The sequence below is a fragment of the Carlito syrichta genome, unplaced genomic scaffold, assembly GCF_000164805.1.
Source record: "Carlito syrichta isolate Samal-C Ts95f unplaced genomic scaffold, Tarsius_syrichta-2.0.1 Scaffold302417, whole genome shotgun sequence".
Taxonomy (NCBI): domain Eukaryota; kingdom Metazoa; phylum Chordata; class Mammalia; order Primates; family Tarsiidae; genus Carlito; species Carlito syrichta.
In genome coordinates this window covers 259,555-284,677 of record NW_007246513.1, presented here as the reverse complement: position 1 = coordinate 284,677, position 25,123 = coordinate 259,555, and the positions used below count along the sequence as shown (strand labels likewise).

Sequence of the window (25,123 nt, the reverse complement as noted above, 5' to 3'; positions counted from 1 at the left end):
GTGAAACAACAACAGAAAGATCTGGAACTCTGGCATCCCCTAGACTGGGATTTCTGTCTGTGTGGTGGAATTCAGTTACACAACCTTTCTGAGTGTCAGCGTTCCCATCTGTAAAACGGGGGCAATGATAGTTCTGTCCCTGAGACATTCTGGTAACTCTTAACTGAGATGATGGACATAAGTGCTTCGTGGACAGAAAGTCTGGTGGATAATGTACACTGAAGGTGGAAGCAGGAGTAGAAGTTTGGAAGAAGTAAGAGTGGTTTGGTGAGAGTGGCCCACCTGAGTCCCCTCTCCTTCCCACCCAGGGTCCGCCCTGCTCAGGTCTGTGGCCAGCCAGGGCTAGGGAGCGAGGCTTCCAAGCCAGGCACCCATTAGGAGGCCACGGTGGTCAGTCCAGGACAAAGGCAATGGGGCCAAGACTGGGACATGGTGGGAGAAAAGTTTGCAAGTCTAGAAATCCCAGCTCCCACCCGGTTCCCAAGCATCCCAGGGAAGCTCACGATGATGGAGTTGTTATTTCCATGTGCCTGGGAAGGAACTGCTGAGGGAGAGAGGCTTCCGGGTGCTCAGAGCTGGGAAGGGGATTTGTGCAGGCGCAGGACCCTCAAAGCTTGCTCTGGAGGGCAGATGTGAATCACTTAGCCAATTGGGTGGCTGGCAGAGACCTGCACCAGCTTCCCCACCCGCTGGCCTGTTCCCCACAGGAATGGCTCCAGGGAGTGCAGCGGCTCCAGGGGCTGGCTGGGAGGTCAGATGCCCAGAGCAGTGAGACGGAGCAGCCTGGGACTTGGAGAAAGATGACATTATTTTTCAGGGGGCCACAGAGAGGGGAAAAGTTGAAGTTGAGATTAGTTTCTGTATGGGGCCATTTAGCCTGGAGTCAGAGGCTGACAATGGGGGCATTTAGGAGAATTGCACAGGAAGATGGCAATCAGGGCCCCTGGACGGGTTAGAGGAAATCAGAAGGAAGCCCCAGGCTCAGGCTTCTTGCTGGCCTCTGAAGGCGGCTCTTCATTCAAGGGACTCAGGTTCTACTGGTCAGGGATTCCCAGCCATGTGACACCACTGAATCACACACCGAGGGCCTGCCCAAATCCCAGCAGGACCACCCTGTGACTACCCACCCTGCACACTCACATGTGTGTTTGCATATATCAGATCATAAATAAGTCATCTATACATGTGGGACACAGAAGAAATATTACACAAAGTGGAAAGTTGCCCCCTCTGAGCCACCAGCCACCCAGCTCTCCCTGAAGCATCAGCAGGACCAGTTTCTGGTGTGGCCACCAGAAAAAGCGTATGTCTATGCAAGCAAATATATATAATTTCTTATAATATATAATATATATTACATATGGCATAAAATGTTATATATTATACTATATGCGATACATAATATCATACAATATTATTATATAATGTTATCGATAATATTATATATTATAACAAAACATTATATGTTGTATATTTTTATATCATACAAGTATTTGGGGGGAGGGCAGAATTGGGGTCTTGCTGTGTTGCCCTGGCTGGTCTTGAACTCCTGGGCTCAAGTGATCCTCCCAAGTCAGCTTCCCAAAGTGCTACGATTACGGGTGTGAGCCACTGTGCCCAGCCAACCAAATACATTTTTGTACTTGAGGAAGAAAAGCATTTACTTAAATGGCAGCAGGTTATCCGCCCCACTCTGCACCTTGCCGTTGTCGCTTACGAGTAGTCCTCAAAGACTGTTCCAGCACAAAGTTCGCAGAAAAGAACTGCAAACTTCTTTACCCAGTGCCCTCTCGACGGGCATCCGGGTGGTTTTGAGCCTTCGCTGTTACAAGCCGTGTGGCTCTGAAGTGCTGTCGTCTCACACATGCCCAAGAGGGTCTGTGGAGGGTGAATTCCTTGAAGAGTTGGTGAACTGGAGGGCGCGTGTGTTTGGAGCTTTGACAGAGTGCCGAGTCGCTCTACATAGATGGCATGGCGAGCCGCGGTGTAGATGGCATGGCAAGCAGCAGTCCCACAGGCTGTGTGTGGGTGTGCCTGTCTCTTCCGAGCCGGCCGTCCGGAGCATCACACTTCCCCGTCTTGGCTGTGGGGGAGACGTACCTCAGCGCGTTTCTGTTTGCCTCCCGTGGACCACCAGGCTGAGCATCTCTGCCTGGGCGCCAGGGGCATTTGCAGTTCTTTTCTGCGAACTTCATATCCTCTGCCCACTTTTCTATTGGCTTGTGAATCTTTTTCTTATTGATTTGTGGGAGCATGTTTATATCAGGAAAATTAGCTCTTTGCCCGTGATAAGAGCTGCAGATAGCTTTCCCCCAGTTTGTCATTTGTCGCTGCTTTTTGTGTATGAGGATTTTTTTCCCCCATGCAGAATTTTTATGGCGTCGAAGGTGTCTGTTTTATGACCCCGTGGAGTTTGTATAATACTTAGAAAGTACTTGGCGGGTGCTTTGCTTCGCCAAGATTGTGTATTTTTAAATCTCTGATATTTTTCTGGTTCTTTTAGAATTTCATTTTTCATGTTTAAAACATTATCCATCTAGCATTTATTTGGCGTTTGTAATGTGTCAGGAAGAGAGCTTATGTTATTTATTTTTTTATTTTAGATTCAGGGGGTACACATGTGTATTTGCTACATGGAGTTGTTTTATCTTTTTATCTCTAAATGGCGTCCTTGCCATTTGTGGAATAATTGGTCTATTACCCACTGATTTGAAATTCTACTTTCATCACGCATTGATATCCCCATATGTTTTGGGGTCTATTTCTAGACTCTGGGGCGATTTCTTCATCAGTCTATTTGTACAACACACTGTTTTAATTATTGCAGCTTTGAATACAATTCAGCATCTTGCTAGTTTCTTCTTTTGCCCTTCTTTTTCAGAATTGTCTTGGTTATTCTCTCCTGGTGGTAGTTTTTTATGTGGACTTTGAAAAAATTCCTGTGTGCGTTTAAAGTGAAGAAAAGTGTGAGCAAATGACATCTTTATGATGTTGGTTCTTTCTGTCCACAGTTCTCCTCCACCCTCAGTTATCTCCTTGGCACTGAGAGGGTGACTCACGGGGCCATTGTGGACAGTTGCACAGGTTGTATGCTGCACCATCCTAGGACTAAGACTGAGGGGAGTTGCTGGTCCCTGCCAGGAGGCTATGAGCTCTCTCTGAGCTAATCTGCCCATCTGTGTATATGACCATAATAATCATAGCCACTCCTCCAATAGTGTGTGTCAGGCTCTGTTCTAAAGCACTGTGTATTTATTAATTTATTTAATCTTCACAAAAACAATATCCCCCAACTACAGCAAAGAGGTTAAGTAACTTTCCCAAGGTCAATGATTTGCATTACCCTCCTTTGCATTCACAGCACAGAAATCTACCCCTAGCCGGGCTCGGTGGCTCGGCCTGTAATCCCACACCTTGGGAGGCTGAGGTGAGTGGATTGCCTGAGCCTGTGGGTTTGAGACCCGCTTGGGCAACTTGGCCAGACCTCATCTCTACAATAAATCAAAAAATTACCCGGGCGTGGTAGCGCACGCCTGTAGTTCCAGCTATTCGGAAGGCTGAGGCGGGAGGATCGCCGGAGCCCAGTAGGTCGAGGCTGCGGTGGCCGGGAGCGGCCACTGCGCTCCAGTCTGGGCGACAGAGTGAAACTCCAACTCAAAAAAAAAAGGGATCTACCCCTGCTCGCGCACGCGCGCACACACACACACACACACACACACACAGATGTGAGCACACAGAGAAGCCGATCCACAGACACACATGCTCAAACACACAGACGTGCATACACAGATGTGCATGGGCGCGCGTGCACAGACACAGACACACATGAGAACACACAGATGCACTCATCCCACTGTTGGCCCCCTCTCCCCCTGCCATCTCCCGCCTTTGGGTGAGTGCAGGTGAGTTGAGGAAACCCGGCTGGTGGGACTTCCTTGATGCTCACCCAGGATCCCTGCATCGGAGGGCAGGGGACCTTTGGGAAGGGGGTGGCCTCTCCACAGCGGCTCAGGAGAGGAGCCGAGTGAGGATAACATGGGAGGAGGGATGTGGTGTCCCCAGCTCAGGGCCTGGTGCCCAGCAGGTGCTCAGGGAAGAGCCCGCTCCCTTTCCCTCCTCCCCAGAGCCATTATCTCTGGGAGCCCCTGATCCACCCATCTAAGCAAAAGTCTTTATGCTCTAGGCTGGCGCCCCTGGTGGGCCTGAGGAATGAACCCACCGATGCAGACCTGGAGCAAATTGTCCAGTGAGCAGGTGGACAGAGGGGCGGGCGTCTGGGCGCAGGGCGTGTGTGCGCCCGAATGTGCACGTGTGTGCGCTCAGACACACGCTACGGCCCCCTCGTGCCATTCTGGCTCAGAGTCAGCCCCACATGGAAGGGATTTAATCACTCGGGGGTTGGGAACGTTATTGTTTTAAAACAAACGAGTGATGAGAGCAATGAACAGAGGATTTTTAAAGGCTCGATTCAAAGGGCTCTTGAAAGCTGCTGGAGAAGCTGAATGTGCCTTTGAAGTGAGAACCCGCCCATTTGCTCAGCTGAGCAGAGCCAGCTGCCCAGCAGGCAGCAGGCCTCTCCCTTGATTCATGGGTGCCACCCGCCTCTCTGCCCTCCCCGCTACGCGGCCAGAGGTGGGCTAGGATCCCAGGGGCACAAACAGCCTCGGGAGGGACGAGGAGATGGCAGTCACTCCCCCAAGTCCACGCTCTAAAAGGCACCTTCTTGGCTGTCTCCAAGGCAGGTGCTCACCTGCGGTTTCTGTGCGCACTGAAAGATGTGCGTGAGAATGGTGGTAACGGACAGGGAGACACAGAGAGGGCCGTCAAAGGGGTCCTTCTGCCTCCTCCTGATCCCTGAGCCACTACCAGCTCACCCTTAGGTCTGTTTCTCTGGTGGCCCCCATGGTGAGGGTGGGTAGCCAAGATGGGGGTTTAAGAAAAAGCCCCCCAAACTGTTGCCAGTTATACACCCATAAGATCGAGCCCTTGGGCATGAGTGGGGTGCAAGATTTGGGGGTGCTGTGTGGCAGGGTCAGTGGGCCGGACCCCACTCGTACACTGGGGCTTCTGCTGAGGTATAAAATCTGAGCTGGAGCCCAGAAAGGCCTGGAAACAAATGAGGAACCAAAGACTATGGACACCCAGCACTGGTTAGATCTGAGGGTGAGGGGACTGACCAGGGTCCAGGCCCCTTGATGCTCTTGAAGGTCAGTCTGACTGACGACCTGGGCCTTAAATCACCCCCTCCCCAGCCCCTTCCTCTTCCTCCTTTGGGATGTTCTATCAACCCTCTGGACCCAGACAGGAGGATTAGCTGGTTGACCACAGTGTGTCTGGGGCATCAGCCCGCGCTGAGGATGCTGGAGCCCCCTGCCTGGCAGGGACACCCACGCTTTAGTGTTCAGGAAAGAAATGAACATTTGCTGAACATCAACTCCAGGCCAGTCTCCGGGTCAGTATCTTTAGTCACTAACCTCTCCACTCCTTAGCCATTGAGGTCACTTTTCCTGTGTCCACGGATGGAGAAATTGAGACTCCAGTGAATATGTGTCCACCCCCACGTAGCTGGGAAGCAGTGGAGAGAACACAGACCCGCCACGGGCCTGGAGGTCAGGATGCCCAGGGCCTGCCCTGCCAGCAGCTTCCTGTGTGGCTTTCAGCATGTCTCACCCCTCTGGGCACAGTGTGGTCACTGGAAGGTGTGTGGACTTGGGCTGGCAGCCTGGTCCTGGCCCCAGTCAAGCTCTTAGCACATGGCAAGGGGTGCTCACCAGGGAGTGCCACTGGGTGGGGCTTTCTGGAACTCACGCCCCTGTCTATCCAGTGCAAGGACCCCAACTCCGGGTGTCTGTGGGTTCTTGCCTGATTCGTTCTTGCCTGATGCCTCTCCTCCTGCTGAGTTCCTGCTTCCCAGAGGGAGTCACCGGGGCTCAAGCACTTGGCCTCTGCAGCTGGTCTGTGGGGCTCAGCCCCTCCCACCCGGCTATATGACCATGGGCAGGTCTCTAATCCCTCGGGGCCTGGGTGTGCGCTTTCTAAAATGTGGATTCTAATCCTGTCTAGTCGTGGGGTTGCCAGGAGGATTACACGAGCATATATATGAGAGACCCTGGAGCAAGCACAGTGACCCTTGTGACTGTTACTACAAATGCTGGCTCTTATCTCCAGGCCCAACCCACCCCAGAAGGCAGATGTCAAGGATAGGCTTAGAGTCCCTCCCTCTTCCCCATCCCCCACCATCCTGTCTCCCTCTTATCCATACTCCCTTCCACCCCCTCCCTGACCCAGAGGACAGAGGCTCCATTCCCACCCTTTCCATCGGCAGCGGTTGGTCTGAGCCGTCTCTGGAAGTCCAGGGCCAACAACGTCCATTGTCTCTGTCGGGGGAGCATGGGGGGTGGGGAGGGTCGTGCTCGGCTGGGCTAACCATCAGGCCAAGGGGTGAGGGTGAATCTGTGGAGACCCACAGTGACCGCTCGCCCTCCCACCCCCCACACACAGCCCAAGCAGCGGTGCCTCCTCTGCCCAGGCAACTGACTGGGCACAAATGAGGTGGTAGAGGCAGGCTGGCCCAGGACAAAAGGAGCAAGCTGCCCAGTGGCAGAGGACCCGCCGGATAGACCTTGAGGTGCTCCCCCAGGCTGGGGGAGCAGGACTCAGAAGATTCCTATCTTCTCAACCCACCTCCCTGTTTTCTTTCTTTTTTTTTTGAGTTGGAGTCTCCCTCTGTCGCCCGGACTGGAGTGCAGTGGCCGCTCCCGGCCACCGCAGCCTCGACCTGCTGGGCTCTGGCGATCCTTCTGCCTCAGCCTTCCAAGTAGCTGGAACTACAGGCGCGCGCTACCACGCCCGGCTAATTTTTGACTTATTGTAGAGAGGAGGTCTCGCCACGTTGCCCAGGCGGGTCTCGAACCCATGGGCTCAGGCAATCCACTCACCTCAGCCTCCCAAAGTGCTGGGATGACAGGCTGAGCCACCAAGCCTGCCTTCTCCCTGTTTTCCTGTGACAGTTATATGCCTTTTGATTGAGGCACAGTCAGTGTCCCCCGCCCCCACCTTCTCCCCTGGATCGAGAAACCCAGGAGGGAAGGGGCTGGAATGGCCAGGCAACCAGGGCAGGAACAGATGGAAGGTGCCGGAGAGTGAGATGGCGGCAGGGCAGTGAGCCCGGCGTGATCCGGGCAGCAGGGAGGCAGGGCTCTGGTTGGTAGGCGTGGGCAGTCACAGTGATAACCAAGCCTTGGAGTTAGACTGACCCCAGTTCAAGTCCTTCCCAGCCATGTGACCTTGGACAAGTTGCCTGGCTGCCCCTGCCCCATCCGCCTGGGGGCGTGAGGGTCCTGAACCAGCCGAGGCATGCAGGTGAGCAGGTGGTGACAGTGGCTTTGCTTCTCTGTCTCCCGCAGATGACGTGCCCCCGTATTTCAAGACGGAGCCGGTGCGGACGCAGGTGCACCTGGAAGGGAACCGCCTGGTGCTCACGTGCATGGCGGAAGGCAGCTGGCCACTGGAGTTCAAGTGGCTGCACAACAACAGAGAGCTGACCAAGTTCTCCCTGGAATACCGGTAACTCGCTCCTCCCCTTCCTCCTGGCTGCCAGGGCCACTGCCCCGCCCTGAGGGGTGTGGTGGGGGGGACTATGTGTCGCTGGGGAGGTGGGGCGGGCTCAGCTTCTGACTCCCACTCTCGTGCTCTGGGAGGCTGGAGCAACGAAACTGGGGCAAAGGCCGTCTGGCCCGGGGGTGAGACAGCCCCGCCCTGTTGACCCCAGCAGAGGATGGCTGGGTAGTGGGCCGGGGCTGCTGCCCAGACTGCGGGACCCATATCATAGTGTACAGGGGCAGAGAGAGTGGCTGAGGTACAGGGGCTCTCTCTGCCAGCAGCTGTGGCTGTGGCTGTGGCTGTGGCCAGAGTCCCTTCCTAAACTCCCCGCTGAGAAGAACCTGCCACTCCAGGGGGCTCTACGGGAGGGTCTGGGTCCGCTGGAGGGAACTGGAAATGGGCTACCTTTGGGCGCAGTCAGCTTTTGCCCCTGAAGACATCCAGGTAGCAGACAGGGTTCAGCTACTGACGATAGTAATGAAAATGATAACCGCTGGCAATGAAAGAGAGTGTGTTCTATGGTAGACGTTGTGATGTGCACTCTGTGATGGTCTCCTTTAATCCTGCCAGCAATCCCATGAGTCGTATCAGTTATCTACCCCCATTCTACAGATGGACAAACTGAGGCTTGCAGAAGTTAACCCAAGTTAACTGGAGGGTGGGGCACGTGGCAACCTGGATTCTGCAAAGGAGGGGACATCTATTTGGGGACAATTCCAGTGGAACTGGAAATGACCCGCCCACGTATCGTCACACCCTATTTGTGTCCCTGCGGGGACACCGTCACATGGGGAGAAAGAAGAGTGGGAGACCGCAGGGTCTCACCAGGCGCGGCTGTGGGGTCTTGAGCAGCCCCCGGCCGTCCAACTGGCACCCTTTCCTCAAGACTGCAGAGTTAGGGTGCGCTCCCTCTTTCTGCTCCTATCTGCCCATCTCTGCCTTTTTTATTGGCTTCAACCCCGTGGCTGGTGATTAATCCCGGGCCTGATGTGCATAATCGGTTTTGTTGGGGAAACAAGATTGTCTTGCCCTGGGGATGTTGATACAGATCTGCCAAGGGACAGGAATGCAGATGAGAGGAGGAGGTTTAATTGCTTGAGGATCTGTCCTTCCTGGAGAACCGTCCCTTCCTTTGGGAAGCCTGGAGGACAGAGTCTGGGGTGACTAACTATCTCCCCCATCCCCCCCCCCACACACAGTATTTTTATCTCACCCCTGGACTGGACTGGCTGGTGTCGTGTGGCCACATTGGGAAAAGAGGGAGTAAGAGAGCCCAGGGCAGGAGGACCACCGTCCCCTTCTGAAGAGGGGACACCTGGACGGGCGAGCCAGAGGCCCTCCAAGGCTGGCCCCTCTGGGCCTTGGATTTTCCAGGAAGCTCATGAGGGGACCAGAGGGAACCAGAGGGCTTCCCCGGGCAGTTCTTGCAGTGGTTTTCAGTTGGGGGCTCAGAGCTGCTCCTGACTGCCACCTGGCAACTCCAGGGAAGTGTTGACAGCATCTGTCTTCTCAGACGGCGGACATGCTTGAGTGAGACACTGAGAGTATGCAGGTGGCATACCATGAGTGTGCGTGGTGCCAGGCTCCCAGTCTGCCCGTGGCCTCTCCCAGGAGGGAGCTGGAGGCAGGACCCAGGAGGAGGAGAGTCGTTTCTTTGTCTGGTTCAGAGTGGCTCTTTGGGAGCCCTGGCACTGCTTGGATGCAAGAGTGGGTGACGTATAGAAGCAGCTTCCGACTCACCGGAAGGATCAGGCGGGTTTACCCAACAATGGAATGGGCTACCTTTGGACACAGTCAGCTTTTGCCCCGGTAGACATCCAGGTAGCAGACAGGGTTCGGCTACTGACGATAGTAATGAAAATGATAACCGCTGGCGATGAAAGAGAATGTGTTCTACGGCAGGCGTTACGGTGTACTCTGTGATGGTCTCCTTTAATCCTGCCAGCAATCCCATGAGTTGTTTCAGTTATCTCCCCCCGTTCTACGGATAGACAAACTGAGGCTTGCAGAAGTTAACCCAATCACCAAAGGGCAGATTGCTGAGCTGGGCTTCAAATAAAAGTTGTCTGACTCCAGAGCAGGAATTTTTTTTAAGTGTAGAGACAGTCTCACCATGTTGCCCAGGCTGGTCTCGAACTTCTGGGCTCAGGCAGTCCTCCTGTCTTGACCTCCCAAAGTGCTGGGATTACAGACATCAGCCACCACACCCAGCCCAGAGCAGGATTTTTTTTTTTTTTTTTACCATCCGACACACTGTCCCTGGTTGAGGAAGTATTACTGCAATTCTTCCTTAATGTGTATCCTAAGCACTCTTTCTACTAAATGTGCTCTGCAAATTCTAGAAAACAAAGCAATGGGGAGAATGCAAATATGCCATTTTATGGCGGTGTTGGGTGGAAGTTATTCAGGGGAAATAAATGAGCTTGTGCTTGGGAAACTCATCCCTCTGCCTCCCTGCCCCCAAGAGTGCCGGCTCTTAATGGCACAGTGGCAGTGCTGTGCCCAAAGGCTAGTCTGATCAGGATTTTCCTCTCATCAGAAACTTGCTGTGCCCACAAGGTAAGGTGCAGACTCCTGAGTATGGCCTTAGAACTCTTCCTGGTCTGTTCCTGACAGCATCTCTTCCCTCCTGCTACTCCGTCCAGGGTAGCATACTCCCACCAAGCCAGACCATCTCAGGGCTCGGGACACTCCCCTGTGTATCCCTCTCTTACCTGCCTCTGTAAGAGGCAAACTGTCCCATCCACATGGAATATCATCCCTTTCAGAGCCTTCTCTCTCCTGCAGGGTCCAGCTTAAATTATGCCTTTTTAAGAAAGCTTTTCATAGTACACGTGTGCATGCTTGCTCGCTCTCTCTCTCTCCCTCCCTCTCTCTCTCTCTCACTGTCTCTCTCTCTCTCTCTCTCTCTCACACACACACACACACACACACACACACACACACACACACACACTTTTCTCCTGTCCTCTGTGACTTTCCATAACACATTCTTAGAGACCTTGTCTTCTCGTCATTTACATAGAACATTGTTACATTGTAACTACACCACAGAACTGAGTTCAGAACTTCTAGAACCCTGGCAGTTCCAGAGGTCTCAGGACCTAGAAGCAAACGCTTGATACTGCCAGGCCCTTGCCCCCCAGGCTGCTCAGCTGTGTCCACTTCTGAATTCTTACTTCATTCTCAAGCCAGGAGAGTCTCTGAGAAGTGCAGGGACCACAGGCTACAGCTGCCTGATTTCAGAGTAAAGGGAACTTCCCTGGACACTTCACTTAGAAGATCCCAGGGGAGGATTCTGATTGGCTGGTTCAGATCATCCCTAGCCAATCACAGCGGGCAGCTGCACGGCGCATCCTGATTGGCCGGGCCTGTACCGCATGCCTACTGCTGGGCATAGGACCCAACTTTGACAGCCCCTTCTGTGGGCAGACAGAAGCCACCCGTGTCCACTGCACCATCCCTGTCCCCAGAGAGGGCCTGGGCCACAGCAGTGCTTCTTTCTTCCTTTTACATTTTGATAGTTTCAAATCTTAGGAAAATTCTAAGTATAGCCCTGTAAACACCGTATAAAGGTTTGCCATTACCAGTTATAAAGATATCACTCACTTGAGCTCTCTCACTCTCTCCAACACGCATATATGCATGCACTTTTTTCTCTGGACTACTTCAGAATTCGTTGTAGACATCATGTCACTTCACTCCTAAGCAATATTGCCTAAGAACCAGGCATTCATCTTCAGGACTACAACACAAGTTTCACACTCGGGAAATTTAACATTGATACCATCCTGCTATCTAATACTCAGCCCATATTCAGATTTCTATTCAGATTTGACTTATTTGTCCCAGTCATTGTTGTTGTTTGATATGAGGCCCGTTCAGGGACCACACATTGCGTTGAGTTGTCATGACTCTTTATACACCTTCAAGCTAGAGTTATTTGGATAGTTTTTTTTTTTCTCTTTCATGGCATTGGCACTTCTGAGAGTGCAGGCAGCTTTGCTGAATCTCCCTCCATGTGGATTTGTCCAGTTGTAGCTTCATGATTAAACTCACATTAAACCTTTTTGGCAACAATATGCTGTCAGTGTGAGTCATTCTTGAGGCTTCACACTGGAAGGCCGCTGACAACAGTTTGCCCCCATTATTGCCCTCATATGAGCTTTGGTTTGCTGATCAAGGTGATGCCTGCTAGATTTCTCCATTGTCAAGGTGTTGAGGTATTTTCCTCCCTTTGTAATTGATAAATGGCAATAGGTGGGCAACTTGGGACCGTGTGAATATTCTTTTTCCCAGCAATCTCCCACCCAGCAGTTTAGTATCCATTGATGAGTCTTGCCTGAATCTGTTATTACCATGGTGGTTTTGATAAGGATATTTTCTATTATTCCTCTTGCTTATATTCCTTGGCATCTCTTGTAAAGAGCTTTCCCTTCTTATCTCTTTTAAAATAATTTAGCATCAGTGTAAACTAATATGTTCTATTTATTCAATGTGTTTTAATCTATCCATGTCATTGTGGATATGCTCAATGCTCATATGAATCCAAAGCTAACCAGTGGAACTCCTCTAGGCTGGATCCTGAGTCCTTTTGACATGCCCATCCCCCGCATCCTTAGATTCTCAGCATTTCTTTGGGGCTTAACAAACAAATAAATGCACACTGAACACTGCATTCCATAGGAGGTTGGCCAACTGAGCTCTTCCTAGAATTTTACAAACCCTAGGCTTTGAGTAGGGTGTTAATATCCGATTTTCAGGCAGGAAAATGGCTGCGTTTCCTCAGCAAGTTGAGGGAAAATAAGATTAGAAGTGCTGCCATAAAAATAACTATGTTTCCAAGGAAGGAAAGCTTACATTCATGTCCAATCTCTGAGTCTTTATTCTTGGTGGGATCTGTAAGCAAATGCGTCCGGGATGTGCGTGTGTGTGCTCTCACGTGCACAGCAAGGTACACAAAGGCAAGCCTGTGCATCCTTCTGAGTACATGTGATTATGACAGAAGTCACACACACATACACACGTCTTTCTCACGGGTGCAGAGTGGAAAGAACATAGACTTTGGAGTTAGGCCTTCCTGATTGCAGTTATGTCCCTGCCTGCTCTGTGACCTTGGGCAGAATTCACTCATGAGCCCCTCCGAATTTGTTTGCTCTTCTTGGGATCAGTAACAGTAAAACCTACCTTAGAGGGTTATTGTAAGGAATTCATGAGATTCTATAAGTCAAACCCCTTCCTTGGTGGAACTTACATGAAATTAATGGTACCTGTTGGGCTGATTCAAGGTGTCTGTACGGATAGACTTAGGGGGCAAATTTGCTAACAAATCCACCAGAAATCACTCGTACAGATGAGCCTGAGTGGTCACCTGGACTGTGCACACCTTTGCAAGTAACAATGATGTTACCCAGGACCCTTTCCAGAACTCCTCTTTGGCAAGTGCTGTGAGAGCTCCTTGTTGGTGACAAATCTTACCCATTTAGAAACCTTGAATTCCCAGATAGAGAGATAAAGTGGCTATAACAGTCGGGAGGGGGTGGGGCCAGATATCCCTAAGAGATAAAGCAAAATCTGACTAGATGAGATCCTTTTTCTCATGTAAGCAGGACACTGCCTGGGAGACCCTTCCCCAGGTCTGGCACTGGCCTCACTGCCGGTCCCTACCCTGGAAGAGGGTCGCAGCTTCCCAAAATGAGTACCCAGGTATGTGATGGGGAAGGTGGCGGAAGGCTGAACACAATGCTCGTCTGGGATGTATGGGGTGTGTGAGAATGCGTGAGTGTGAGTGTGAATGTGAGTCCCTCACAGTCGTGTATACAGGTGTGTTGGTCATGAGCCTGTCTGCCCACAGCATGGAGTGGGCAAGTTGCATAAAAGCCCTAAAGGTCAGGCTCTGTGGCATTGCTGCGGAAGCCCCTCCCATCAAACCAGGCTGCCGGAACCAGACCACGCCCTCTCTCGTCAGGCCACGCCCCCTCCCATCAGGCCACGCCCTTCGCCTCAGGCCACACCCTCTCATATCAGGCCACGCCCACCATCAGGCCCCGTCCCCTCCATCAGACCTCCCTGTCTCCCCTCCCCATCAGTCTTCCCAGGTTGACTCTAATCAGCCTCAGTTTACCTCCCTTTCGCCAGCAGGGGCAGTGTGGCTGGGGATGACCCCGCCAGCTGAAATGGCAGGACAGGGGGTGGTGATGGAGGAGGAGGGAGGACGGACAGACTGAGAACAGACTGGACCACCTGTCCCTGTGACCAGACTCTGGTGGAGTCATCGACCAAAGGATTGTGCCCTGCCTTGGTAACAGCTTCTTGCATAATTATTCTCACACTTAAAATCAAATAGGAAAAAAAGATGAGTGGGGTGGATGCCACACACACACACACACGCACACACACACACACACACACACACACACAGATTCCTGTGCATAATCAGCCACGCACACACTCAGAGGAGAGCTAACATTTCTGGAGGCTCGCTCAGTGCCAGGTACTCCACATACCTCACCTCACAACAACACTAAGAGGTGAGTGTTATTATTATTACCCTCGTTTTGCAAATGAGGGACCCGGAGTTCAGAGATGCTCAGGAACTTGCCTGGGGTCCCCGCCAGAGTCAGGGGCCGAACCAAGCCTGTTATCTTCGCTGCACAGACACACACAGGTTCCCGTCGGGCTCCTCTGTCCCCGGCCCTCCTCGCTGTGTGTCATTCCTCTGCTCCGAGGGCATGCCTGCGTGAGGGTGGGAGGCCGGCAGAGGACGAGTGGCCAGGAGTGGGTGTGTGCAGGGCCAGTCCCAGGCTGCTCCCCACCCCTCCGCCAGGCTGGCTGCTTGTGACACAGCTCTGGTGTCTGGGAACTGCATGGGGTCAGAGAAGAAAGTCCGTCTGAGGCAGAGAGCGCCTCGCGTGTGATGGCCCCAGGCGGGCACAGAGGCAGGGGACAGGCACAGAGCCACGCGCAGCCTTTGAAATGCCTCAGAGAGGAAGATGAAGAGACAGTCTCAGGCCAGCCAGCTGCTTTGTCTCTGGCTTCTCTGACCCTCTCCCTGGCCTCCCTTAGAAGCAAAAACAGGCAGCAGAAGCTGAAGAACCAGAGGCCAGCAGGCCTTCCCCGAGGGCACGGGAGCACATGCCAGGTGAGTGTCAGGAACCACGCCAAGCGCTTCCTGGCAGCGGTTCTGGGCGATTGGTGCAATTATCTCTGCCTCACAACTAGGAATCTCAGTTCAGAGAGGTTCCACAACTTCCCCAAGGTCACACAGCCAGCACACGGAGAGTCAGGTTTCACCCAGGATCTTCAGGACTCCAAGCCATGCCCCTCCCCTGCTCCATGCTGCCTTGCTGTGTTTGTCTTTTCTCAGGGCGGTGGCACTTCCTAAGCCACTGCAGAAAGAGAAATCGTATGTTCCCTCCTATTAACCAACACCGCAAATGGTCACATACCCCGTGCTGGCCACCTCCACAAAGGCTCCTCTTCTCGGCCCCCTGACATCAGCAGGAAGGGAGGCATCTTGACATAGGAGGAGTGCCGGGCTCAGGTTCCACTTCTTGCCCAAGATCTGAAATCGTGGATCTGAGACCAGGCTTCCAAGCCTGTGAAGGATCGTCAGGAGACCCCAACATGTATTCATTCAGCAGGCCAGGATCTGGGGTCTTCTGCTTGCCCTGCACAGAGTAGGCGAGGATGACGGCACCAACAGCAATGTCTGTCCCACCCGCCCCACTGGGGCCACGGTGGGTGACGGAGGCTGAGCAAGTGTTGGAGTTTCTGGGAGGGGCAGGAAGAGACAGCAGGAGCTGGAGGAGTTTGGGGCAGCCCCTGGGAGGTGCAGAACTTGGCCTGAGTGGACAAGCAGCGAGGGATGGAGTGCTCCTGTCGGGTCGCCATGAACTCAGTATGTGCCCTTGTGACCAGATACCAGGGGCTAGTGGTGAGACAAGAAGACCTTTGCCTCACGCGTGTGTAAGCAGAATTAATTAACGGTGCAGGCGTTGGCGGATTCCAGTTCCGGTGGTGCTTTCAAGGGAAAATACATGTCAAAAAGATTCCAGCCAGGTGTGGTGGCTCACACCTGTAACCCCAGCACTTTGGGAGGCCACGGCAGGAGTTCGAGACCAGTCTGGGCCACATAGTGAGACCTCGTTTCTATAAAAAATTTTTAAAATAGTCAAGCATGGTGGTGCACACCTGTAATCCCAGCTACTGAGGAGGCTGAGGAGGGAGGATTCCTTGAACCCAGAGTTTGAGGCTGTGATGAGCCATGATTGTGCCACTGCGCTCCAGCCGGGGCCACAGAGTGAGACCTCAACTCAGAAAGACAAAAAAGACTCTACTCCGAAAGCTGGGGTTAGAGAATGGGTGGAGTCAGCCAGGGCTGGAGGGACGGGAGGACGGAAGCCCGAGGAATGGTGGGCATGGATGTTGGGGTCAGGTCGTCGAGGGTCTCACAGGCCATGGAGGGGGAGAGCAGCGAGAGCTATGGGGTCAGTCATGATGGCAGGGATAGAGGCAACTGACGAGGGAAACCGTGGCAGAGGAGGGGCTTTCTGGGAAGGCGTGGCACTGGGTGGTAGTTGCTGGGTGAGGTATCCAGGTAGGGATGTCCAGCAGAGAAGCAGATGAAGCGTCGGAGGGTATCCATGGAGAAGTCGCGGGATGCGTCAGGATGAGGGAATGGACACAGCATCCGAGGCGAGGGCGCTGAGGCCCCAGCAGGTCATAAATAAGGGAGGCGAAAGCCAGCCCAGAGGCCCGTTTAGAGCCAGAAGCCTGGAGACCGGGGAGTCACGGAAGGGAAGACGGTGTTCCAGGGGGGACCCAGTGGCTGACTCTGTCCACCGTGGCTGGATACTAAGACTGCCAGCTGGATGTAGGGACCAGGAGGTCAGGTGGCCTTCAGGAGAGGGAGGATGGGGCAAGCTGAGGAGGTGCGAAGGGTGAGCTCAGGGAGGCCGTGAGGGAGCGGATCCTCATGGACGGGCAGGAGCAGAGAATTGGAGGCGGGGCGAGCAGGATGGAGCATGTCGGGGACGCCGCTGGCCCTGCAAGGGAGAGGTAGGACCCGGAGCGCCAGGAAGAACATTCTGGACTGCATCCAGGCAGCAGGCAGTCTTCAGAGGATTTGGGAAGAGCAGTGAGAGCTATGGGGTCATTCACCATGGCAGGGGTGGAGGCCAAGACCCTGCGCCACCCAGCCCTGCCCCTGTGTCCAGCCTCCTCTCACCATCTCTCTTTGCTAAGGGGCGGGACCCGTAGTGTACGGATGGTCTCTGCTCGTAAACACCCTGCGCCCATCCCTTTCCCACCTGTGCTGTCCTTGACGCCTTTGCCACCTGGCAAACCCTCGCTTGTCTTCCAGGATCCAGCATCAGCGTCTCTTGGGAGGACTTCCAGTCCTGTATCTGACTCACCCTGTGCCTGTGACTTAGTCTCTCCCTCGGTTGCCTTGTCTGTAAGATGGGAACCGTAACACTAGTAGCTACCTCCCAGGGTGGCTGTGAATGCCACGCCAGCTTGGGCATGCAGAAGCGTGTCCGGGCCCTGATGTCTATACATGGAAAGAGTGGCCGGAGAGCCACCAAGGAAACGACAGTGGCTCCGGCGCCCCCTCCTCCCCCTAGCGGGGCAGGCTCCCCCCTCCTCATTCTTCCTGACCGCGGTCCCATTCTTGCCCTCCCGGGAAGTGCCAGTTCCGCCCCCTCCATGAAGCCAGACCCCGTCCGCCTGTTCCAGCCTCTCTGGAGATCTACTCCAACTCGCCCATGAGTTCAGACATCTTGTCTGAAAATGGTGAGAAAGCCGAAGTGCGGGAATTAGTTATGATGGGCATAAATTGAATTTTAATAGAGATGTACGTGGCATGGAGCCAGTGTACTTAGGCAGAGGGAAGGTAGTAATTAAAAGTTAACGAGTTTGGAAATGTCGTAATCCTCAGGGAAGGCTGGGGAGGCGGGCCGGGAGGAGGAGAAGCCTGTCCTTCCCCTGACCCGAGGCCAGCTCCTCCCATTCCCGGGGATCCTGGGAAAGTGGGGAGGCTGAGGGACCCCCAGGGGCCACACGGGGCAGGCTTCCTCCAGCGGGGGTGGCCGCATGGCTTGAGGACCCCTCAGACCCCAGGCCTGTGCTGCCCAAGAGAAAGGCAGCAACCAGAGCTGGCTTCTCGGCATGGCCTTGTTGACCTCGGGGATGGAAAGTTCTTTGTTGTGGGGCGCTGCCCTGTGCGTTGCCTGGTGTGAGCGGCAGCCCCGGCCTCGTCTCGCTAGCTGCCGGCAGGTGCCCCTCCGATGTGGCAACCCAAAATGCCAAAAGTGCCGTGCCACAGCACCCCTGTGGAGAGCCAACGCCCTCCAGCAAGGTGCCGGTGTCCCCACGACTCACCCAGCTGGAGCCAGACTGCCCTTCTGTGCGTGGGTGTCATGCCATGCTGCGGTCAGGGCCTGGCTCGGCATGGGAGGAAGGGAGGACAGAATGGGCTGGCCGCCCTGCATTCCCTCTTGGGGGTCCCTTCAGCCCTTTTTTTTTTTTTTTTGAGTTGGAGTCTCACTCTGTCACCCAGACTGGAGTGCAGTGGCCGCTCCCGGCCACCGCAGCCTCGACCTGCTGGGCTCCGGCGATCCTTCCGCCTCAGCCTTCCAGAGTAGCTGGAACTACAGGCGCGCGCTACCACGCCCGGCTGATTTTTTGATTTATTATAGAGATGAGGCCTTGCCAAGTTGCCCAGGCGGGTCTCGAACCCGCGGGCTCAGGCCATCCACTCACCTCAGCCTCCCAAGGCCCTCTTTCTTATGGCAATCTAAGTAGACGGCACTTCCCGGCAACAGGTTGCCCCCATTGATGCCGCATTTGATCCCGGGCTGGGATGAGCCGGCAGGTAAAGCACCACCGTTGTCGGAGGTTCAGGGATGCCGAGAGCCTGGCCCAAGCTCATGCACCTGTGAGCAGACACTTCAGCCTCAACTCCCGGAGATGTGAATAATTTACTCTGGCCTCTTCTGAACGGTCCTGCTAAAATCATTGGTGGAGAGGCTGCAGCCACTGGTGGAAGAGAATGCGGGGAGGGTCATGGCGATCCATGGCAAGCCCACCTGGTCCCCACAGATGCCCAGAAACGCCGCCTACCATCACCCTCAAAGACACTCCAGCCTGCCCCAAGCATCCTGGGGAGGGAGGCCTCCTCCTTTAGGACAGGGTCCTCCCGACATGAGGGGTCCAGGCTCAGCCTCGGGATCTGCTGGTGAGCAGCAGGAAAAGCCAGGGGAGCAGCAGATGGGAGGGAGAGGCCGCAGGGGAGCCCCCAGGGGCAGGGCGAGTGCTGGGCAGCGAGGGGCGCAGCTGGCTCCTTGTGCCTCAGGCTGGCGGCCTTGCAATAATTATGGCGATTAAGACTAATAAGTTCAAAGTGTAAGGGGAGAGACGAAAAAAGATGCAAAAGTCTCTGAAACCTTGGCTGGCTCCGTTTCCATAGCAACCTGTCTCCCCCACACGCGCCTTAATGGGTCCTGGCTTGGGGAGGAACGGGCCCCCACCCCCGAGGAAGCTGGCGATGGACGGTGGGTGCTGCCTGGCTGGACCTGAGCTGAGGGCAATGGTGGGGCAAGAAAGGGATGGACGGCAGGGGCCTTGAGAGAGTCACAAGGCCAGAGAACACCTCTCCTGACATCGGGGTCAAGCCCCCTGTCTTACAGCAGTAACACCGTGGCCCTGAGTGGAAATGACTTCCCGGAGGAAAGGATGTGGGTTAATATCAGAATTAGAATTCAAACCCAGGCGCCCTGAGTCTCCATCCAGGGCTGCTCAGATCCCGCTGGGCTCTCAGCTCTGCAGCATCCTGGCATGGTTGAAAGCAAAGACACCAAGATCCAGTTTGATACGGCGGCATTTCCCTGGTCAGGCTGGGCACCTGGGGACGTGGGAGGGACGGGCCACGTTGAGGGTGGGAGCATGGCCAGGCCCGGCCCCCTGATCGCAGGTCCTGGCCTCCCCTCACCCTCCCGCAGATGTCGACTGAGTTCCCTCGATGTTCCCCTGGGTCACGGGATCACTCCCTGAGCACTGCGGGTGGGGCCATGGTTCTCTCTGAAGCTGGGGTGTGCCCATGCACAGTTCTGCACGCCCAGCCTTACCACGCAGCCTGGCACAGGTGCCGTCATCAGCATGCATGCATTTAATTCACACAGGGCGGCCTGGGGAGTCCACAGACCAGTTGTCACACCTCCCATCCCATAGATGCAGAAACTGAGGCCCAGACTTATCCAGGGTCACACGGCCAGTTAGGGTGGAGGTAGGGCCGTGGACCTGCACCAAAGAGTCTGAAATGCTCAGGTGTGCACGCACAGCCATGCTCTCTTTTCTCCCCGCACCCGCACCTCCTCCCATTTGCCAGCCAATCCCAGAAGCCTGGGGACCTGGTGGCCTCCCCCCCAGCCCCCAGACTCCCCAGTGTGGGGTGCAGAACATGCAGAGGAAGTGCTGACTGCCGCCCTTAATGAAAGGCTCCCGAGGAAAGCTCTTCTCTGATGAACTGAGGCTATTTGTTTCCACCACAAGGAAATTTAACATGCAAATTAGGAAGGATTTGATCATTTATCACCTGAAATTGACACGTTTGAATTTGGCCTGAATCCCTGGTAACCAGGGCACAGAGGTGGGCGCGGGGCGTGCATGGCCCACAGTCCTGGGGGAGAGGAAGGAACAGGCCCCATCAAGGGCACATATGTCTTTCATCTGGGGTGTTTCAGTGTATGGAAATGAGATTTCGTTCTTTCTTCCCACGCAGCTGGGCTGGAGACCCCGGCTTGCCCTGAGAATCCTCCTCCTTGCACCTCCTCCCAGGTCTTCCTGTGCCCTCCCTTGGCTCTCAGCCAGGACACAGAAACTAATTAGATCTTGACTCAGTTAGGCGCTCAGGCAGGCAAATGGTCTAGACAGATGCCTGGGGAGTTGGTAATGACCCCTGCTTCCCGGGGGCGGCCTGTGTGCCTGACTTCCCCGCCCCACGGAGCCTTCCCCCTCCACCTCAGGCCGTGGGTGAGATTTCTCGATGTGGGTGGGCACAGGTGTCTCTCCCCTGTGTCTTTGTGCCCCCAAGAGGAGTCTCTGTGGTGGCCCACTTTTCTGCTCTGTGATTTATGGGAGAAGCTGGGGTTTCTGTGACTCTGAACTTTGGGCCCCTGTGTTCTCCCAGGGTTGCCCAAATTCCCTGGGGTGTCAGAGACTCGGCGGGGAGCAGGGGGGTGGGAGGTCCAACAGTGATTTCAGCTGTAACTGGCAGTCCCTTGGAGCTGATGCCAGTGTGTTTTCCAGCTCAGGGGGAACAGGGGTACAGATGAGTGGGCTCCCAGCAGGTTGGGTAAGGAAGAGGCTGTTCTTTCAGCAGCGTGGGGAATAGTAGCCTAGAAAGCTAGTCTCCCCGGAGGAGATAGGGACAGTCCTCAGAGACCAACCCACAGCACATCTAGAGATTCTAGTCACTGTGGTCACTCCTTCATCTCTACCCCTAGAGACTGTACCGGGTGGGGCCCTGTCCTCAGCAGCGTGCAGCCTGGCCCCGGCCATGGCCTTTGGTCAGTTATCCGCTGCTGCTGAAACATACCCCAGCACTTGGTGGCTTCAACAACCATGACTTACTCATTCTCTGCAGGGCTCTCCTGGGCTCGCCCATAAAGTTATATTGGGCCGGGCTCATGGGAGACAGCTGGGGACTGGATCTCTCTTCACGTGGTTCCTCATCCTCCGTGGTATGGTGTGTCGGGGAAACGTAGAAGCCACAAGGCCTCTGGGGCCTGGGATTCGGTGTGGTCTACCACACCCTGTTGTGAAAGCAAGTCGCAAAGCCAGCCCCAGTTTGGGGAGTGGAGACAGGACTCCACGTCCCCATCCAGGTTGCTGCAAAGTATCAAGGCCACACTCCTCAGTCTCCTCCCGGCCACCACTCACATCTGGCTGTTGCCCAGAGACCTGCGCTGATCACCTTTTCCAGATGGCAGCTCACAGGCTGATCTCAGGGCTTCATCAGTGCAGTTCTGGTCTAATTCTCCCAAGAGGTGTCTCTGAAGTTACCTGCAAGGGTGACTTTGAAAAACCCTGAGAAAACGGGCAGGGCTCGGAGGTGAGTCTTGCAGGACAGAGAACAGAAAGGCCAGAGCTGTTGCGAGAGATCTGAGCCCGGCTGCCCAAGTCTGCGCAAATGTTCAGTAGGGCAAAGAGAGGTGTCAGCGCTGGGGCCTGCGGGCTCCTGGCAGCCACTCTCACAGCTCACAGCTCCACTGACACCTGGACTGAAGGTGCCCAGGCAGGGTTGCTGGGCCAGGGCTTGTCCTGGGTGAGTGGGCGCTGGGCCGGTGCCAGGAGGCTGTTAGAGGGGGCTGAGGGCACAGGACAGATGAACAAGCAAATAATAATAACAGCATCAATAATAGCAGCATCTAACTCTTAGAGTGCTTACTGTCACTGTCAATTCCACTGCCTGATGCACACAGTAAGTCAATGCACCGAGACGCTGGGTTGCAGCAGAGAAGGATCAAATTGTAGGGCAGCCAGATGAGGAGATGGGAGGAAACCTCAAATCTGTCTCCCGAGGAGTTGGGGCTGGGCTTTTTCTGGGTTTTGGAGTGGGCTGGAGTGAGGAAATGGTTCGTGGGTCCAAGAGTGCAGGGAGAAGTCACAGCACAGGGAGATGGAGAGACTATTCTCATACTGATTCTGTTCCTCTCTGCTGGGGTCTTCAGCAAACTAGTCAGCGTCTGCTGTTCTGCCAGAATTTGGGATCTGAAAAGCATCTTAAGCCATTCTCAGACAAAAACCCTGTGATTCTAACATCAGAGATCCTCTCTATAGGAACAATGGGAATGCAAATGGTCAGTATCTAGTGCCTTTCTCAGTTACAAGGAAGTAGGCCAAAGTGCAGCCCGATTAATGCTTAATTATAGCCGGGCTCGGTGGCTCAGCCTGTAATCCCGCGTCTTTGGGAGGCTGAGGTGAGTGGACTGCCTGAACCCGCGGGTTCGAGACCCGCCTGGGCAGCGAGACCTCATCTCTACAATAAATCAGAAAAATCAGCCGGGCGTGGTAGCGCATGCCTGTAATTCCGGCTACTCGGAAGGCTGAGGTGGAAGGATCGCCGGAGCCCAGCAGGTCGAGGCTGCGGTGGCGGGGAGCGGCCACTGCACACCAGTCTGGGCCACAGAGTGAGACTCCAACTCACACACACACAAAAAAAGCTTAATTATAACTGCATTTCTGTCCAAAATTCTTGCTAACCCTGCGAGGACGGCTTCTTCACTGCAAGACTTATGCGAGGTCCTGTCCTAAGCACACTACACATATTATCTCATTTAATCCTTATAATGGACCTTCAGGTAGGGGCTATAGTAGGGTGGTTAAGAGCACAAAATCTAGAGGCAGTTCTACTGGGGCTCTGGGTGATTTGGGGCAAGTTACTTAATATCTCTGTGCCTTGGCTTCCTCTTTTTTCACCTGCCAGATTTGGATATAATTAATTCTGACCTCATAGAATAGTTCATGAGGCATAAATGCATTATCACCCGTAAAGCGCTTAGAATAGTGCCTGGTCTGTATTAGTATCTATTGCTATTGTGCCTCTTTTATCGGTGAGGAGATGGATGCACAGAGAGATTAGGCAGCTTGCCTAAGATCACACAGCAAGCAGAATACACAATCAAAATCTTTCTCCACCTGCACCCATCACACCTTGGAGCAGAGCCACTCAGGCAGAGCCAGGCAGGGTGGTTTGATGTGAGACCCCCTTCATGCTGTGCTTTCTCAGGGCACTCTCTGGTCGTGCAGGTGATCAGCCTGGCTTGTGGAAGACCTGCTGTGTATCAAGCAGAGTGTCAGGTACCAAGGGTACAAGAACAATGAGCTTGCAGCCCGCTAGGGAAAACGCGGCAGGGCACGTGGAGGGCCAGGACACACCAAGAGTGCGGAGGCTCTGGGTGAGGGCGCAGGTCTCCAGCATGGTTCTGCCGTGAAGGAAGGCCCAGGCTGGCCCTGCAAAGTCCGCTGTGCGCTGATCAGACCCAGGACCTCAGGGCAGGTTCTCACAGCATAAATCCATTCCGTGTCTGAAACTCTCTGTCCTTTGTACTCTTTTAATGTCAAAAATGTCCTTTTTAAAAAAGAAAATGAAATCTGTGTGACAGATCTCTCATTTTTGCTGTTTCACATCTCGGTTGGCACGTTAAGGCTAGCTCCCCGCCATGTTGGAATAGATACAGATGATGACACAGATACCTGATACCAGAGAGGAGAGACTGAGCCACATGGGACCCCTCCCGCGGGTCGAGAGGGCCAGCACCAGCCTCAAGTCGAATCGGCCCAGCACAGGGAGCGGCATCTCACCACGCATCTCCTACCCACCCCCAGAGCTGCCGATAGTGGGCACTGCAGGGTGGCCAGAAGCGTCTTCCCAGCTTCCCCCGACCTGCTGGGCAAGTTGCAGGCAACCTTCGGGAGACTGAGGCTCACCCTCCGGCTCACCCTCAGCCTCATCGACCCTCAGGAATCCTGTAGCATCTGGCTCAGGGAAGTCAGGAGCCTGGGGAAGACCAGAGAGCAGGAGCGGCTGGGCAGAGCTTGGCACGGCTCATACTGGCACAGCTCACAAGGTGCCCCCGGCTTCCCTCCAAGTTAACGCTTCTCATGAAGGTAGCAGCAGGGAGAGAACAGACCAGAAGCGGAGCTGGGAGCCGCACACTTCCAGGCAGAGTGTGGCGGCAGCAGCCACATTTTCATCTCAACATAGGGAACGGATGGTGCCGCAGTGTGTGGAGACGATGGCATTGCCACTACTGGTGCTGTCCTTAATATTCAGTGCCTGGCACATCGTAGGTGCTCCAGTATGGGCTGAATGATTGGTCCCCATAGGAAGCTGCATGAGGACCCACTTTGTGAGTGCGTACCCAACGTCAGGCCCCGGCTAAGCGCGTTGCAGTGGGCTCGGCCCACACGCCATATGCCTGTTTGTGGAAATTACCAGGCCATGCAAAATGGCCACGGGGCTTAGGAGGAGTTGAATGAGGGGAACAACACTCATAAACATCACGCGTGCCCGTCCAAAAGAGAGGAACCTAAGAAAGAGAACAGCGCCATTTTGCATATGTTAAACAGTGAAGAATGCATAACGACAGTGCCCGGGGCACTTTCCTGGAAGGAGGCCTGGCATGTGCTTGAGGTAGTGGCCACTGGAAGGACTGCAGCTCACAAGCTAGTGTTAAGTGGGAGAAGGAAGGAGGTCTGAAATCAGAAGGGAAGGTGTAACACCAGGTGTGGGGAGGAGGCACCGGGCGTGGGTGAATGGGCGACACCAGGTGTGGCTAGGTAACATCAGGCATGGGTGGGTCAGAGACACCAGGCGTGGGTGGGAGACACCAGGAATGGGTGGGTTGGAGATACCAGGTGAGGGTGAGTGGGAGACACCATGCGTGGGTGGGTAACACCAGGTGTGGGTGGATGGCACCCGCATTGAGCTGAAGACCCTGTTGGCGTGTGTATTTTG

The 25,123-nt window shown here is 54.4% G+C and overlaps 1 protein-coding gene across 1 annotated transcript in view; it reads left to right on the top strand.

The window, feature by feature from the left end:
• SDK2 (sidekick cell adhesion molecule 2) overlaps positions 1 to 25,123 on the top strand; it is a 189,974-nt gene that overhangs the window by 33,418 nt on the left and 131,433 nt on the right. Inside the window, exon 5 of the mRNA XM_021711624.1 lies at positions 7,407 to 7,566. Coding sequence (XP_021567299.1) covers positions 7,407 to 7,566 — 160 coding nt within the window. The remainder of the gene's footprint in view (positions 1 to 7,406; positions 7,567 to 25,123) is intronic.